The sequence below is a fragment of the Cibotium barometz genome, chromosome 50, assembly GCF_041138505.1.
Source record: "Cibotium barometz isolate CiBa-2024 chromosome 50, ASM4113850v1, whole genome shotgun sequence".
Taxonomy (NCBI): domain Eukaryota; kingdom Viridiplantae; phylum Streptophyta; class Polypodiopsida; order Cyatheales; family Cibotiaceae; genus Cibotium; species Cibotium barometz.
The window spans coordinates 22421896-22440661 of record NC_141095.1 but is presented as its reverse complement, the minus strand read 5'-3'; the positions used below and the strand labels follow the sequence as shown (position 1 = coordinate 22440661).

Genomic DNA, 18766 nt, shown 5'->3' with positions numbered 1-18766 from the left:
AGAAGATCTAGGTAGGGGAGGTTGTTAACTCCTAAAATCCTTGCCTCTAGCCTCAATTGTATTCACATTATGTTTAGGCTGTGGGTCACTATTGTATTGAAGCTTGCCAGCCAAAAACCTTGTATATATGGGTAGAGATATGAATGGGACACCCACTTGGCTTATACATGTACTCATTTAGCAATCTTGTATCATTTTATCGATGTAAAAATTGTTCATATAGGAGGGTGTTGTGCATACAAGTGGGCTATCACAAGTGAGTGTACTAGGAGAGCTCTTAAACATGTATGAGATTATGAAAGATTTGAGGATGTGACCTCTCATCATAATGTTGGTATGCATATATTAATACATAATTCCCGGAAGCTTATGTTATTCCCCTCCTCTGCTTCTTCAAGTAGGGTGACGATAGGGATATGCTCCCTTCTAGCACTGAATGTTGTAAACAAGGGTTCTCTTGCCACAAAGTTGCTCTCCTCCTTGGAAAAGGATTATGTTGTTATTCTTATTTATACATTTCCTAACGATAGAGAATTACATGTCCTAATGATTGCATTGTCTATCATGTGGGAGTTATATAGATCTTTCAAATTGTTTATAATGCGGTCTTTACCATAGGAAGACTCACAAGTGTTGAGATATCGAGCTCATCTAGTGAGGCGGTGGACACTGATGACCCGCCTGGGGGATAGGCCCCACACTTACACCACTGGCATGGTTGGTGAGATCATGGGTGATATGCGAGTGGGATGACAGGCTGTGTGACAGCCATTCTAGAGACTGGCATAGTTATAGCGCTAGCTCATTTAGTTGGGTTCACACTATAGAGAACCCTAGTATGTATTTGGTTGAGTACCTTTTCATATTGTGTGTACTCTTATCTTTGTATATGGTGTGTTGAGTGTTGTGTGAAGAAGAAGAAGATTTTCAGCCTCTCACCTTGTGTGTTCTCTTTTAGGGTTTTGTGAGTGTGTGTGTGTGCTTGTAAGAACTCAAGCTCTCTTCTCCCTTGCATCTTTTCATGGTATTAGAGCCTGGTTCATGCTAAGGGCTGAGCTGCAAGCAAGAGAAGCACAAAAAGCGGTACAAGGGTAAGAGTTTCATCTACTCTTCCCTATTTGTGTTGGCGAGACTACACCTTGTCGGGGGAGCTCTACGGGAGGCACCGGCACAAACGATCTCTGATTGAGGAGCTTTCTTCGTGGGAGTAAAGCTATAGGAAAACTATATAGATATTTTTGGGTCGAAAACGCGTTTCGGGCGCGTTAGGACCTCCGGTTTTCAGAAAGCAGACGATTTCGAGCATTGCGGGTAAGTCATCGATTCTCTGCAGAACTCTATTTTAAGAACTGCAGGAAGACAGATTGGTTGTGCAGACATTGTGTGTGCTGCAAGGAGGTCAACAGTTGCCATTGGGTTTATGTATGCACATTGAGGTCACTGGTTTTGTGACATTTGAGTGTAGTACAGCACCACTGCAAAAAATACAGCAGTTTGTGCAGGACAAACGAGAGTGCTGTTTCTGGTAAATTTGTGTGTCTGGCAAGCTGTCAAATGATGGCATAAACCAGATTGTTGCGGAGAAGCTTGATAAGAAGAACTTCCATGCTTGGAGGTTCAAGTTGATAAATTTCCTGATGGGAAAGGGTTACTGGGACTACATGGAAGGTGAGCATGAAGAGGCACCGACGGAGATACCGGAGATCAATTCGATTGCTGTAGATGTGAGAGTTCAAGGATTGGAACCAAGGAGCCAGAAAAGTTATGTATTGGCTCTCTATCAGTATACAAGACACCATGATTGGGCACATACAGGATGCCAAGTCCCCCAAGGAGACGTGGGACACCTTGATAAAACTCTATGAAACGAATACCAAGGCACGAAAGATACAGTTGAAGAATGAACTTCATACTGTGGAGAAAAAGAGTATGTCTGTAAATGACTATGCATTGAAGATCAAGGGTATTGTGGAATCCCTTGCATCTATTGGCGTTTCAGTAGATGATGATGATAAGGTGGAAGTCTGTCTACGTGGTCTCGGGCCAGAATACAAGGGGTTCAAGACATCTATTCAGACTCGGGAAAACATTCCCAATTTTACAGATTTGGTGTCTATGTTGATTATAGAGAAGAGAAGAGCTTGGGTGAAGACCAACAGTCCACACAAAACAAAAACAGTTCAGAGCAACAAGCCTTCTACACAAGTTCAGGAAGACGACGAGGTAGAGGAGGCCGTGGACACGGCCAAGGAGGTGGCCGAACAGGTAATCAGAATTATGGCCAGCAGAGCAGCAACAACAACAATCCCAGAATTCACAACAACAACAACACGCAGGTGGAAGAGGCCAATTCAGAGGCAGGGGGAGTCAAAGAGGTCGTGGAAATTGGCAAAGGCAGTATAATGATATACGTGGATGCTTTTATTGTGGTAAGCCTAGATATGTGCAGGCAGATTGTTATAAAAAGCAAGCTGACATGCAAAATGGAAAATTGCAGCAAAACAACTATGCATCCTCGAGCAAAAACAATGAGGATAATGAAAGGTTGTTTGTTATGCAGCATGTTGTTAATGCCATGTCTGAAAATGTTGAAGCAGCACATAAAGATGATGTATGGTATGTTGATTCAGGTGCTTTGAGAATCACATGACAAGTCATGGAGAATGGTTCAAGGAGATGAAAAACCTTGAAAGACCAGGTTTTGTGGAAACAAGGGATGACACTGCTCGTCCAATTGCCCATGTTGGAGATGTGCCATTGTCTATGCAGGGTGGCAAAGTGAAGTACCTTGCGGATGTACTTCATGTTTCGAACATAACAAAGAATCTGGTTTCAGTTGGCCAGATGATTGAGCAAGGTTTGCAGGTTCGGCTTAACCCTGATGGTTGTTATGTTGAAGACTTTAAAGACAAGTGCAGGTTGGTTGCAAAAGGCAACAGAGTGGGCAGAATGTTTACATTGAATGTAAACATGCCTGAAGTGAGTGTTGCTGCGATGTTTGCAAATGGTTCAGGAATTGTTGCAGACACAGACATTTGGCATAAAAGAATTGGACATGTGAATGTACAGAGAATGAAGTCTATGCGCAGAACTAAAGGAATTTGTGACAGGGCTGCCAAAGTTTAAAGTTGAAGGTATGCAGAAAATATGTGAAGTATGCCAATTTGGAAAAGCAAACAAAGCATGTATTTTCACGTGACAGAAATGTAAGCAGAAATGCACTAGATGTTGTGTATTCAGATGTATGGGGTCCTACGAAGACCATGCCTATGGGAGGCTGCAGGTATTATGTGACATTTATTGATGACTACACAAGGAAAGTGTGGGTATACTTCATGAAGGATAAGGGTGAGGTGTTCACTCATTTTTAGAATTTCAGAGTTATGGTTGAAAAGTAAACAAGGAAATATGTAAAGTGCCTAAGGTTAGATGGAGGGGGAGAGTACTTCTCCAATGAGTTCTTTGAATTTTTGAAGAAGAATGGTATTCGGAGACAGTTTACATGCAGATACACTCCGTAGCAAAATGGAGTTGCTGAGCGAAAAAACAGGCACATTGCTGAGATTGCATGAACATTGATGGGAGAGAAGAATATGCCGCATAGCTATTGGGCTGAGACTGTTTCTATAGTAGTTTACATCATGAACAGGACTCCAGTTACTGCAGCAATACATGATGTAACTCCAGAGGAGAGGTTTACTGGCAGAAAACCTGATTTGTCTCATCTGAAAGTCTTTGGATGCATTGCATATGTGCATGTGCCAGATGAGCTGATAACTAAGCTAGATCCAAAAGCCGAAAAATGTGTGTTTATTGGATATTCCCTTGAGCAAAAGGGATACAGGTGTTATAACCCTGCTACACGTGAGTTGAGGCTAAGCAGGGATGTTGTTTTTGATGAGATGAGTAGCTGGTATACTACTGAAAAAGAAGTTGTTGGGGTTGATGTGAGTGGAAATGTGGTTGCACAGAATGCAAGTCAGCAATCACAGTCTTTGAGGAGAGTCCTCATCTAGTGGTTCAATTGATAGACCATGGAGTGCCAGGCTGCGTCATAATACCAGTCCTGCAAATGTGATTAGTACATCACATAAAGGCAAAGAGAAAGTGATTGAGCCCCTTAGTATGCCTGACATTTCTGTAGGGCATTCTCACGTTGATGGAGAGTCTAATGGCTCAAAGACGAGCCTTGATGAGGATCTTGGGTTACCAGCTCTATGAAAACACCTGGTGTAAAGAAGGCTATGGAAGCCATGAATGCAAAGCTGCGAAGATCTGGGAGAGTGAAGAATCCTGTGCAGAGGTTTACCTATGATGGTTATGTGGCACATCACTATGCATACATGGCAAAAGTTGTACAGGTTGTAGAGTCCACATGCATTGATGAGGCTGTTGAAAATGTGTGTTGGGAGAAAGCTATGGATGAGGAGATGGATGCACTATATGGAAATGAGACTTGGGATTTAGTGCAATTGCCTGAAGGCAAGAAAGCCATTGGATGCAAGTGGGTGTACAAAGTAAAACATAACAGTGATGGAAGCATAAGCAGGTACAAGGCTAGATTGGTAGCCAAAGGATATGCACAGACATATGGCATTGATTATGAGGAAACTTTCAGCCCAGTTGCCAAGATGGCAACAGTGAGAGTTGTGATAGCAGTGGCTGTGTCAAAGCAATGGTCTTTACATCAGATGGATGTAAAGAATGCATTCTTGCATGGGGATTTGCAGGAAGAGGTGTATATGTTGCAGCCACCTAGTTATGAGGATGTGAGTCACCCCGAGCATGTTTGCAGGTTGAAGAAAGCCTTGTATGGCTCAAAAGAAGCACCAAGAGCATGGTCTGACAAGATTTCTGAATATCTTGTCACTATTGGCTTTCATGTAGCCAATGCAGATTTCTCGCTGTATGTGAGACAGTGATAGAGGGGTTGTGCTTGTTGTCATCTATATAGATGACCTGATCATTACGGGGGACCATGATGCAGAGATCTTCGATGTAAAGATCTTGCTTAGATAGAAGTTTGAGATGAAGGATCTATATAGATGACCTAATCATTACGGGGGACCATGATGCAGAGATCTTCGATGTAAAGATCTTGCTTAGATAGAAGTTTGAGATGAAGGATCTGGGGGAGCTCAGATATTTCTTGGGCATTGAGGTGATTAGGTCACCACATGGTATTGGATTACTACAGAGGCAGTATGGCTTGGACATGTTGTCCAAGTATGGTATGACAGGCTGTAAGCCTATCTCAGTGCCATCAGAATGGCAAGTTGAGTGCAGATTCAGGAGAGATTTTGGAGGATCCTACTATGTATAGGCACATAGTAGGAAGCTTGATCTACATGATGATCACCAGGCCAGATTTGAGCTATGTTGTTGGGTTGGTGAGTCAGTTTATGCAGAAGCCACATTTGGATGCATTGAGACGCATACTGAGGTATGTGAGATCTACTTTGTATTGTGGACTATTTTATGAAACTGGGACAGAGATATGTGTACATGGGTACACAGATGCTAATTGGGCTGGTAGTATCTCAGATAGAAGATCTACTAGTGGCTTCATGTTTTCTTTGGGGAGTGCTGCTGTGACTTGGAGCAGCAAGAAGCAGCCTACGGTTGCTTTATCCAGTACACAGAGGCCGAGTACAGAGGTGTTGCTATGGCAGTATCTGAGGTAGCTTGGTTGAGAAAGCTACTTTTGCAGATTTGGGTCTATTAGTGGTAGACAAGTTGTCATTTTCTGTGACAACATTAGCAGTATACAGTTGGCCACTCCAGGAACCCAGTTTTTCATGCTTGCACGAAGCATATAGAGGTCCACTACCATTTTGTCAGAGAGAAGGTTTTGGCAGGAGACGTTGACCTTGTTTATGTCAGCACACAGGATCAGGTCGCTGACATCTTCACCAAAGCATTGGGTACAGAGAAGCTCCACAGATTCAGGGCTTCTCTTGGTGTACATGAGATGGGGTTGAGCTCGAGGAGGAGTGTTGAGATATCGAGCTCATCTAGTGAGGCGGTGGACACTGATGACCCGCTTGGGGGGATAGGCCCCACACTTACACCACTGGCATGGTTGGTGAGATCATGGGTGATATGCGGCCAGTGGTATGATAGGCTGTGTGACAGTCATTCTAGAGACTGCTGGCATAGTTATAGCGCCAACTCATTTAGTTGGGTTCACACTATAGAGAACCCTAGTATGTATTTGGTTGAGTACCTTTTCATATTGTGTGTACTCTTATCTTTGTATATGGTGTGTTGAGTGTTGTGTGAAGAAGAAGAAGATTTTCAGCCTCTCGCCTTGTGTGTTCTCTTTTAGAATTTTGTGAGTGTGTGTGTGCTTGCAAGAACTCAAGCTCTCTTCTCCCCTGCATCTTTTTAACAAGGACAAACCACACTTGTAAAAATGTTGATACAATTTCCTATCATACTACTATGAATACAACATGTTTCAATGTAAATTTATGGTAGAGCTTATGGAATGGAATCCAACACATATGTTGTGGGACATTATTATGAGGATACTTAATAGATTTCCCATCACAAGAAGTGCATAAAGAGTAGTGGGCAGAGTTTAGGAAGAAGCCATGGAATTTGTGCCTTGGTTTGGCCTGAATGGTGTACACTACTCGAGAGTATGTTTCACATGGCTATAACATCCACCATTTAAAGAAGGCCACAACATGCTTGGTCTCCTTGTTCCTATGGAGAAAGTATAAGGTGAAGAATATAGATGTGTTCTTGGGGCCCTTGGTGAATAACCTTCACTTGCTTTGAAGCATTGTAATGGGTCATCCAGGTTATGTTTAAATCTTGCAAGGATTCCATCTAATAGAAGGGCTCGTGGTGGGAAGAGTATTGGAATGCAAGTACAGAGAAGCCTCTACCAAGTATGTAGAGACTATTCATCTTCTTTTATGGACAACATTGATCTAAATCAAAGATAAAAAACCTTTTAGATGGTAACAATGTGGGCTGTTTGGTTTGGGAGCACTTGATTGGTAGGATAGCAATGATTGGTAGCAAGAACCATAAGGCTATGAGAGGATGCATCTAATTAATTAAGCAAGTAGAAGAAGTCAATAACAAGGTACATCTTGCAAAGGCACCATGGATGTTTGATCCATATAAATTAAAAGCAAGGTACACCTTGCAAGGCACCATGGATGTTTGATCAATATAAATTAAATAGCAAGGTACATGTTGCAAAGGCACCATGGATCTTAGCAGAGGTGGACAAGAGTGTGAGCCAAACTTTCTCTCTTTGTTACACCAACATGATATATTCATTCACAAAGATGGCTCCAACAAAGAAAACCTCAAATGGAAAGGACGAATTATAATTTTCATAATTCCATGATTTCACTCAAAATGTGTGCAAATTGTTACACCCACTCTTAGTGACAACATCAAGGGTGCAATACACAATGTGGGTGGCGTGGTGAGGTGAGTTACTAACACGATTGCGAGTAATGGGTCACTTGTGAGGTGTTAAAAAAAAAGATTCCCTAAAAGATTGATAGTTAAAATTTCAATGGCCTAAAACATTTTATGGTTCTTTTTAGCTTATTTTTAGAAATGTTGTTTTTCCTATTTCTATTTTCAAGGCTTAATTTTTGAGCCACAAAATAGAGTTGCTATTTTTAAACCATCTCTTACATACTAGTAATATCACTTATATGTGCTCATATTAACTACCTTGCTAATATTTTAAAAACTATTTTTAAAAAAATCAATAACTATCAATATTCAATGAAACCTAATTCGGCAAGACTCATAGTAGTCCTCGGTAAAAAATTTATTTTGTTTTGAGTATGGTGTAACCCCACAATGCCACACTTGGGATTAACCAACCGCGCTACACTGGCCATATTTTTAGAACTTATTTGCTACATATTGGCATTTATATCATTGCACAATTTAGATCATGTTCCATCTTCAAAGTGATTCCATGCAAATTATCAAAAGAACCGGAGGGTAACATGAGTTTTCTTATAACATCCATTTTCTAGTAGCTTTAGACAAAATGTGTGGAAACCAACAATGCTTTTTCAAGGTTTGTATAAAAGAATATGCAATATTCTAAGAGAATAATGAGAGTTCTATCATTTAACTACTAGAAGAAACATATAAGAAAGGCCTTTGTCTTTCATGATGATCCATAAACAATCATGATAGCACTGAAAAAGGATGGCAAGGTAATAGACAGGATCAAGGGAAGAAGGCTCACATATTGTACCAAACTAAAAGCATTCAATATAGAAACCCACAATAAACAAGTCATACATAAAAAAAGGTGCAGCAAGAGCGTATACATACATTTCAAACATGACAATGAACTTGAATTGATAGCTATGCCATTTCAATTGCCATAAATCTTCTCATTAATACATGCATATATGATTGGAGCTTTTTGATGGCACTTTATATGTACATATGTAATTGTAAACCTTGTTGTTGTAAAAAATGAGAAGCTCATAAGGAGAGTGCCCTCATATTTGAGTGTTGTGTATTAGAGAAGAAGTAGGTGCTCCTGTAAGATGCTTGGTGCCATAAATTTCACTAGCATCTCCCCAAAGAAGATCTTCACTCTTCATCATAGTGTCGTCTAGGGACTCGCTCATGCAGTATCTGCTTGTGTTTGGTTGCACTCTCTTGAGCATCCATGAAGACATGCCACCTCCAAAAGAATAATGAGGTAGTACCAATTCCAATTCCAAAGATGAACATTTCAACTTTTGTTATCTGTAAGATCAAACACTGTGCTTGTCTTGTTCCCTTTCTAGAATGCACCATCTATGCTGTTGCTGCTCAGCCTTCTTTAGCCAGCAGCATCTCCATGATGCTCTGCAGCACCATTGGCCTTATTTCATGTACACCCTTGCATAAGCGGACCTCTCCTGTGCATACCAAGCGCTACAATACCTGGCCACCATCCGCATGTCAAACCATTAGCTACATCAGTTCTGTTTGTCTTCAAACTTGCTGTGCTAAACACGTGAATGAACAAAAGAGTGACCAGACCAATGCTAATGCATTAACAGGTGGGAAAAATTTTTCTAGAAACGAAGAAATGTAACTGACCAAGCCACGAATGCTGCATGATGGGGAAAAAACAATTCAGGCCTGCAGCAACTGCGTTATGTATGCGTGTGCAGAGAGAGAGAGAGAGAGAGAGAGAGAGAGAGAGAGAGAGAGAGAAGTGGCCCAAAGTCACCCCCTATCCAAAAGACCAAGCTTGGGGCGGGGTGCCTGTGTGTGTGTGTGTGTGTGGGTGGGTGTGTGGGTGTGTGTGTTGGGGGCGGGGGGGTGGGGGGGATGTGAAGGGCACCACAAGGCTGTTTTGTCCTTTCATCTTCCACATCTTCCAATGTGGATAAACTAGCACCTCCTTCACACTCTAGCACAATCCCCTCCATTCGGGTGAGCAGTGTTGGTTAGGCATAGTGGGGCTCTGCTCATTCATGCTAGCCGCTCCTGTGGCTCATGCAGGTGTGTGTGATCCCCCGTGGGCTGCCAGGGATGCAATGGCATGGTTGTTGAGATATTCTCCTTAGCCACTTCAAACATGATAACAGAGCAGCATTCCCCATGACTATGTGAATAGAACAAATGTTTACACACAGCATTTCAACTAACTTGAGCATGCCGTTGCTCTGTAAAATGTTTCTGCTCATACTTTGTATTAGCATCAATAAGGCAGATATGAAAAATTTGATATGCCTTGTGAAGTAATTGCCAACCCCTTTTTGGGGTGGGGTAAGATGTTTCTGATGTTTCTACACCAGGACATGTCCTCAACCTAGGCAGGATGCCAATGAAATTCTACAATGGCTTACTTACCCAGACCAGCTCCTTCTGCCAAAATGTGCATGCATGTAACACAGTGATTGTTTTGGGTTGAGGGCGGTCTCAATCAGCCGGCTGATGCAACGGGGCCTGGACAATGAGGTCACGCCTAGCGAAGATGATATCAGCAAGAACACACACTAGCTATCAAATGTAGAGGAAATCACGTGTCTGGTTTGTATAGATCCGTGACTTCCAAAGTGTTAAGAACCTGAATAGCCTCCTCAGGTTCGACAATGGAAACCTCTGGTGGCTTGAAGAGGCCAAAAGCTCTAGCAAATTCCTTTAACTGTCCACTTAATGGATCTTCATCATCCTGGTCAAACCCTGATTTACATACCAACAAGTCCAAATGTGGTACATAAAACTCCTGTCTCATAGCCCTACTGAGTTGCCTTGATATAGCTTCAACCTTATCAACCTGTGGGTAGCTATCATCTCCTACAAGGAACTCATGAACCTTGCCTTTGACCTCAATCCATGCCATCGCACGCTTTTTCTGTGCTCCTGCACTTCTTTTAAGCTCCAGCATTCTCTCAACATCTACCCACATGTTCAGATCACTGTAGATGCTCGACATAAGCACATAGCCAGAGGCATCGTTGGGATCCAGTTGCAGAGAGTGATTGAAACAATGTTTACCCAAATCCATGTTTCCATATAGTTTGCAGCTTGTAAGCAGAGACATCCATATGATAAGATCTGGAAGAATCGGGATACTCCGAAGAAGATCCTCAGCCTCATTCAAGCACCCTGAGCGGCTAAGAAGATCAACCAAGCAGCTGTAGTGCTCAATGCTTGGCTTGATGCCATGATCTTCTCTCATACATCTGAAAAACCAACGGCCTTCCTCCAGCAGGCCAGCATGACTGCAGGCAGTAAGAACATTAGTGAACATCACGTCATCTGGTTTCATACCATGTTGTTGCATGGCCTGAAGACATTGCCGCACCCGCCTCCACTCGCCACACCAGGCATAACCAGCAATCATTGCACTCCATGAAACCTCATCTCTACGTGGCATTCCATCAAACACCACACGTGCCTCCTTTAGGCTCCCAGATTTCGCATACATGTCAAGAAGCGTGTTACAAACAACCAAATCTGATTCAAGAGCTCCTTTGACAATGTCATTATGTATCATCCGGCCCTGCTCTAATGCTCCAATACTACCACATGCTTTTAGAAGACCCAAAAATATAACTCTGTTAAGCTCTATGCCCTCCTCTTGTGTACTCTCAAACAGTTGAAGTGAGGCAAGGCCATACCCATGCTGGGCATATCCTGCAATCATGGTTCCCCATGTTACAACATCCCGGGTGGTCAAATTATCGAAAATTCTGCGTGCTTCTTCCATGCTTCCACACTTAGCATACAGGTCAACAAGCGTATTACCAACAATCAGATGTGATTCAAACCCATCATGGATGATCCAGTCATGTATAAGCCTGCCCTGATCTAGGGCTCCAATGCTAGCACAAGCTTGCAAAACAGATGAAAACAATACTTTATCTGGATTGATATTTTCCCACTGCATTTTTTTGAATAGTTCAAGAGCAGGAACCCCAAGCCCATGCTGGGCATACCCTGCAATCATTGCACTCCAAACAACAACATTTCGGTTGGGCAGACAATCAAACACTTCATGTGCCTCCTTAAGGCTTCCACATTTGGCATACATGTCAATAAGAGTGCTCCCAATGAGTAAATCGGACATAAGCCCGGTATTAGCAATCTGATAATGAATCCTTCTACCCTGGTGTAGGTCTCCTATACTGCCACATGCTTTCAAGACGCCTAGAAATGAAACTTTGCTTGGTCTTATTCCCTCAACTTGCATTTTCTGGAACAATTTAAGAGCAGGAAAACCATCCCCATGCTGAGCATACCCTGCAATCATTACACTCCACGACACGACATCTCGATTCTTAACTCTGTAGAACACTGTCTGTGCCTCTTCAAGGCTCCCACACTTGGCAAACATATCAACAAGGGTGTTTCCAATCATGGTGTCAGATTCAAGCCCGCTTCTTATTATGTGGTCATGCATTAGCCTGCCCTGCCTCATGGCACCCATGCTCCCACAAGATTTCAAGATACGCAAACATGAGGCCTTGTCTGGTTTTATGCCTTCATGTTGCATGCTTTCAAACAATTGAAGGGCTTGATCACAAAACCCATGCTGTGCATATCCTAGAATCATTTCACCCCAGATGTGCACATTCCTATCCTGGACCTGGTCGAATACTTTCCGAGCCTCTTCTACTATCCCAAACAATGCATACATATTAACTAAAGCACTTCCAATAAAAGCATCTGCTATAAGACCCGATTTCTCTATCTCATTGTGTATCAGTCTGCCCAAACCCAAAGCTCTCATGCCGCCACAAGCTTTCAAAGTGCATGAAAGTACAACTCTGCTGGACGTGGCACCTTCCTGCCACATCTTCTCAAAGAGTTCCAGAGCAGGTAGACAGCAATCATGTGTGACATAACCTGCAATCATGACACCCCATGATACTGCATCTCGATCTAGCAATCCATCAAACGCTATGCGAGCCTCTTCTAAGCTGCCACATTTTGCATACATGTCAACAATAGTGTTCCCAATGGCAGCATCAAACTTTAGTCCGGAATGGATGACTTGATCATGTACAACTCTGCCAGGCCTTATTTCTTGTGCAGCGCTACAAGCTTTCAAAACACACAAAAATGTGACCTTATCTGGCTTCAATCCATCCTGCTGCATTTTCACATACAATTTGAGAGCCTTACTTCCTTCTCCAAGATTCACATGAGCTGAAATAATTGCATTCCATGTAAACACACTTGGCTTTGAAACCTTGAGAAAAACTCCATTTGCTTCAAGCAAGCTCCCACATAAGACAAACAAGCGGATAAGTTGGTCCCCTAAAGGAGCAATGAAGTCAAGCCCATTACTAACCATAATAAAGCGCACATGCCTACCCGATGCCAAGTCTTTCTTTTTGAGACATCCTTGCAGAAGATCATAGATGATGTCTCTGCATACGTGATGCCCTTGTTGGTCCATGAGTTTAGCTGCTTGTAGGGCGTCAACCAACTCCTCCTCACGTTGTGGACTGCTATAGTAAGACATGTGTTCATGAAAGACCTGCAGATAGTAGAACAAGTGAGATGCTGCCATTGACCCCAAATAAAAATATATACCATAAACCAACACCTGCTACTTTTTCTACAATCCAATTGAGATGCAATAGAGCAGTCGGTTTACCATTGGCGAGCAGTGGCGTGCATGATACTTGGGACAAGATAGCATCATACTAGCTACATCTCTTGCACTTTGATTAGGTCCACTTTGTTGTGTTGAAGTCTTTCATGTTACAGTCTGATGTGTGCAATACCCTCATTGAAGCCGTTTTATAGGCATGCATAATGAAGCACCATCCATCATCAAGCCCCTCACCATCATTAGAAAGGTGGCTGAGATGCTCGAGTACTGCAACAAAAAGAGCTCAATTTTATGAGTATCATGGTACACTCTGATGTGGGCCATGGTGCAGTTGATGTGTGGCATGGTGCAGTTGACATGGGACATGGTACAGTCTGATGTGTGCCCTTCTGCAGTTGATGTGTGCCATGGGTGTGTCATACCCTCATGCAAACCTTGTACAGACATACTGCATCATCTGAGCTACCATGAAGCAGCAACGTTATTCATTATCCGTCACCTGTACCCATGATAGTTATGGTCATCACCATCATCGCCAAGTCGCTGGTGTGTACGTTCCACAGAAATATCTGTGGCATCATTGATCTAGCAAAGCTAGTGATGGCGGCTGCGTTATGGCTGCAAGAAGGTCCGTGGTGCTCGAAGACAGAGAAACCATGAAAGGAAAAATCCATTCCTGTGCTGTTGAGAATCCTTGTAAGGTTTCCTGTTGGAGAGCCTGTGGGTGCCTTCTCTGATGAGTGGAATGAAGCTCCGATGTAAACACGTGCATCTTGTCTATGGAATTATCATAAATTTTTATTGCAAAAACGTATCTATTGTTCGAAAACCTACCATTTCCATGAATTTTAACACACACTCAATATATATATTTATTTATTTATATTGGGCTTGTTGGCATCCCTATTTTTGTTTTTTTTCGTTCTGCCTTCAAAAGTTCATACATAAATTATTATTTTTTCTCCCAAAAGCTCGGCTTGATTTTCATCGAGCACCCTTGCCCTTCAAAACTGACAGATTTGGTGACATATAGCGAGTTTTTTTTGGTATTTTAGTGTAATTTTTTAAGGGCACTTTGAAATTTTGCAAGTATTTTACAGCCAAAATGCTCAAAAACAGTCGTGACACCCGTCGAAAAGCAACTATGCTCGCGATGTAGCCGAGCTAGAAGCTACGCCACTCACACACATAACCCTACAGTGTCAACGAAGCAGATGCTCAGCTAATCACGGTTCATGTATAAAGTATTGCTACGTAGGTTTTTGTTGCACTGCTTGTGTTCTGTTCTCCACAATAATTGTTTTTTTCAATTGGGGTTTTGAGCAAGGCTTGTTTTTTTTACATTCAACACTTGTGCTTTTTATTTGAAAAAATCCCACCAATCAATGATTGGATTTTGCTTATTACTAAAAATTAGAGAAAATATCAAGATTATTGATTTGTGTTCCTTGAAAATAAAGGCAATGTCAAAATTTAACTAAGAAAAATACACTACAAATCGAGGTTTTCGAGTACTATTTAGCAAGTCCACTATTGTAGTTGTAGCAATTGAACCCATGATGTTGCACTATAAACTTCATCCCTTTAACCAATTAGGAATATGGGAATGATACCATAATACCCTTATTACTATGTTATAGTTTGCTAATGAGAGGATAAATGATATGTATTAAGTGTTGAGAAATATGATATCATTGAAATCCTTGTATACACAAATTTTTTGTTGCATAAGTTGTATAGCTATTGTTATTTATAATATTCCAACATGTTTGAATTGTGTGTGTGTGTGTGTGTTTTAATATATTTATAAATATTGTAAAATTTTATCTAATATAATACTTACTTTATTTTGCCTCAGCAATGGATAGCACCCCAAACATATCTCTTAGTCTCTATGCATCATTTGGTCAGAGTTGCAATATTGTATTTTTATTACTTTGTGTGTGTGTGTGTGTGTGTGTTTTCAAAAGTAATATTTATCATCACTAACACTTCAATAAAAGTAAATGATATCTAGACCAATCCCATATACAAAATACCAAAATTCAATTTCAATTAAGTCAAGCAACATAGTGTTAAAAAAATAATTTTTGAACACAATTCAATGTTGTGTTATATACAAGGAAAAAAATAAGGGCTAATCTTTTCCAATTGGCTATTTTGGGATTTTTCCAAAAAACATTTTGCCCGGCATCTTAAAACATTCGCTCAAATTTTGGCTTTTTTGAAGGGTTTTAGAAAATATTCACCCAATTTTGGACATTTTAAGACATTTTTTGAAAACATTCGCCCCATTTTCTATAATTTTAGATTTATATAGGAGGAATAATCGTCAACCCACCTACACCTATATATTCATGGAGGCATCTTATTTTTTACCCTGGTTACATATCAAGGAAACCATGAGAAAGCTACCATGACTTCCATGAGTTTTTTTGGATACATAGTATGTAAGCTATATCAACCCCATTAGCTACAATATAGCCCACAAAGCCGAGATAGTAGGACTTTGCAATTCAATCAAAGGTGTCAACACCCTATCCCCCTCGTCAATGTCTCATCTAAAGGACAGTGATGGTTTATATAACATCGCACGAAAGTATCAAAAACCTTGTATTAAATCATCAAACGTTGTGAGATACTTACCTTGCTTCCAAGCTTGGGTCTCTTGAAGCCATGAAAGCGCCTTATTGGTGGTTGCCAACTTCTCTCCTTCAAGCCCTCTCTTCCTCTCTGTCACCACAGAGGAAGCTGCTTTACCTTGCTACAAGGACTCACACACATCTCACTATCTACTATCTCTCGTACAATGAATTTATAGGAACATGCACTAAGAAACAATATAATCTCTACTCTTAACTCTCTCTCTCTCTCTCTCTCTCTCTCTCTCTCTCTCTCTCACACACACACACACACACACACACACACACACAAAGAAGCAAAGGAGAAAACTAGAGAATATGTTTAGCACAAAGAGAGATTATGTCCATTTATTATTAGATAATGCATTGTATATTAATGGCCCTTATTCACACTTGGCGCCTAAAACTCTTAACTTAATTAACTAAATGAGTTTGTGTGTGGCCAGATTTCTCATAAATGTTACAACTTTCAAATGTCTACACTTATTCTTCACTATCATATATGGCACAGAGTACCTAATTAACCCAAAATGGGTTAACATTCCCCAACTTGATGCATATTCTATCCCTAGAATTTGGTTACGACCTGAATGCTTGGTCATCGAGTTTGTATTTGTAATGATTGCAACACGATTGGCGCCTCTTAAGTGTGCATATGAAGAGTAAGGATCAAGCATCGAGAAACCCATGTCCACCATGTCTTCAAATGTTTGGTGCATGTAAGTTGGTAGGCATCTAAGTCAACATCTAAGTCAATGATAATAATGCATTACCACTTTCTCTGTTGGCTCCTTTGTTCATGTCAAAGCCTTAATACCTTTGGATCGTACCCTTCATATCTTTCTTTCCTTTGGTCGATGAGTACCATGACCAGCTTCATGAATTTGCATGTTGTGACAATGGTTGGATCAAGTTCTCTTCCAAGGTCTAATCCACAAAAAAATTTATTGCCTTTTTTTTGCAATGTCTCAAAGATTGCTAGCTAGATGAAATGAAAGTCATATCATATATGTGAATTCTATGCCTACTCACCTTGAAAATCCAGTGGGGTAAACTATCTCTTTTATTGGCATGTATATTGGGTTTCCCTAGAATCTGAGATCTCGTGTACATAGATTCTAGCATATTCTTTTATACATAAGAACTCTGTGTGCCAGTACGCATGTTGTATGCCAAATGCATCAATGGAAGATTCACACCATCATAAGTTATCCTTACATATACCCTCCTCTTTTATGCTTCCATCTCTTATATATGTGCATAATTATGTAGGTGACCAAGCATATTTTTAATAAATCATGCAATTAAGGGTTTGCTAACGTTGTATGCTTGGTTGAATTCTCCCATAAATTTCTTTCTCCTATCATGAGAATCAGTCCTCTCAGTAACTCCTCGAGGTTAAGAGGGTAGGGTTAGTGGGAAAATCCAAATGTGGAGGAGGAGAAGAAATGTTAGTATGTTTTTTTGTTAGTGACATTATCTCGGCAAGTGAGTTAAAAGTGGGGTGAGATGGTATTAACCTAGTAGGTTTATAACACTTACCCACTTGACAGCCTAACCAAGCTTAGCATGCAACCCTGCTATTGGTACATGTGTGGCGGATTGCCCTTATGGTATCATGAATCTCGACCTCATTGACCCTTTGGATGGCTTTGTTCAATTCAATAGATGGATTTGTCCTTGACCCTTCAATTGCAAATGTCAACCATGGGAACATTTCGAGATTGATTCTTTGTGTGATGTACTCTAGTTGATGGGAGCTATTAATTCTATTGTGATGGTTATTGGGCGGCATTTTGGTTGTACTATCTTGTTGTCATCTACTACATTGGGCACATGATGCATTCGGGTTCATGAAACTATTTCTTTGACCAATTTGCTTGTTGTTGGACTGGAAGATGCATTGGGGTTCATGCAACTATTTCTTTGACCAATTTGCTTGTTATTATAGGACTAGAAGATGCATTGGGGTTCTTGCAACTATTTCTTTGACCAATTTGCTTGTTATTGTTGGACTAGAAGATGCAGCATTCACCTGCACATTTCTCCCAATGATTTATGCAATGCTAGGAGACTTGAGCCGAGGTGCTTTCCCTCTTGGAATGCTAGGACCCAATCAGAGGTGCTTTCCCTCTTAGAATGCATGCTCTGCAAGAGTGCCTTTGCAAGATTGGTCACTACTACATCGTACAAGGTTATTATTCCCTTAAATCCTTTGCTAACTAGCTGGCTACTAGCACGCTTTGAGTTTGCTAGGTTGGTTTGTGGCAAGACATCCAAGGATATCTTGTCAACCACCTACATGTGAAAAAAAACAAGTGCTTTAATGCATTGATTATTTGATTTGTTGAATGGTTAAAAACTAATGTTGCTTCCCAACTAGGTGATGTCTCCAATGAGGAAACCTTACATTCTCCGACTCAACCAACAATCCATGTTGGTAATATATTAGTTTTCTCCCCCACCATGCTCTTATATACATGTACTGAATTAGTGCATGATCCTCAGGTGTTGCACCATGCCATCTTCTACATAGAAGCTTGTGTTGATCTTGAAAACCCTTGATAATATACTGCATTGTGTATATGTGTAGGCCCTTGTTAATCCAATTCTAGGATTAACAAGAGCTACTGCCATTATCTTACATCAAGGAGTCACAGTAGATACACCAAAGGGTCATACATTCAAGATATGAAGCAATAGTGTCCAAAGCTACAACTTGGACGGGCTCCCGTAATGGTGTGACAGAGTATTTATGGTGGCAATTCCCACTTCAAGAGTGTGTGGTAGCAAGATAGGATGAAGTCCTAAGTGGTGTACTTCATGGATATATTATGAGAGTAGTCATTGTAATAGCATTAGGCCTCTTATGAGCCTAAAGTGCCCAGCCGACCCCACAGTTTCAGTGAGTGTGAACACTTTGGCCATGTATATAAGTGAATTTCTCTCATAATACAACACTCTCCCATTGTGCAATTGAGTCTTGCTCTTGCTAATCTCTCTCCCTAATGCATGCTAGTGATTGTGTGTGAGTGAAGTGAGGTGAGAGGAGGGA

General features: G+C 41.1%; 1 protein-coding gene across 2 annotated transcripts; it reads right to left on the bottom strand.

Moving 5' to 3' along the window:
* Window positions 1-9583: 9583 nt before the first annotated feature.
* On the bottom strand, window positions 9584-13912 carry LOC147609948 (pentatricopeptide repeat-containing protein At2g33680-like). Of its 2 annotated transcripts, XM_086787196.1 has the most exons (4): window positions 13569-13912; window positions 13112-13336; window positions 12826-12991; window positions 9584-12720 (listed from the first exon to the last, which is right to left on the bottom strand). In XM_086787196.1, the coding sequence occupies exons 2-4, from the start codon at window positions 13157-13159 to the stop codon at window positions 10022-10024; spliced, it is 2913 nt and encodes a 970-aa protein (XP_086643322.1). In that variant the 5' UTR covers window positions 13160-13336; window positions 13569-13912; the 3' UTR covers window positions 9584-10021. The 2 variants fall into 2 exon arrangements, with proteins under 2 accessions (XP_086643322.1, XP_086643321.1); XM_086787195.1 differs by having other exon boundaries at window positions 9584-12991.
* Between the last annotated feature and the right edge of the window lie 4854 nt (window positions 13913-18766).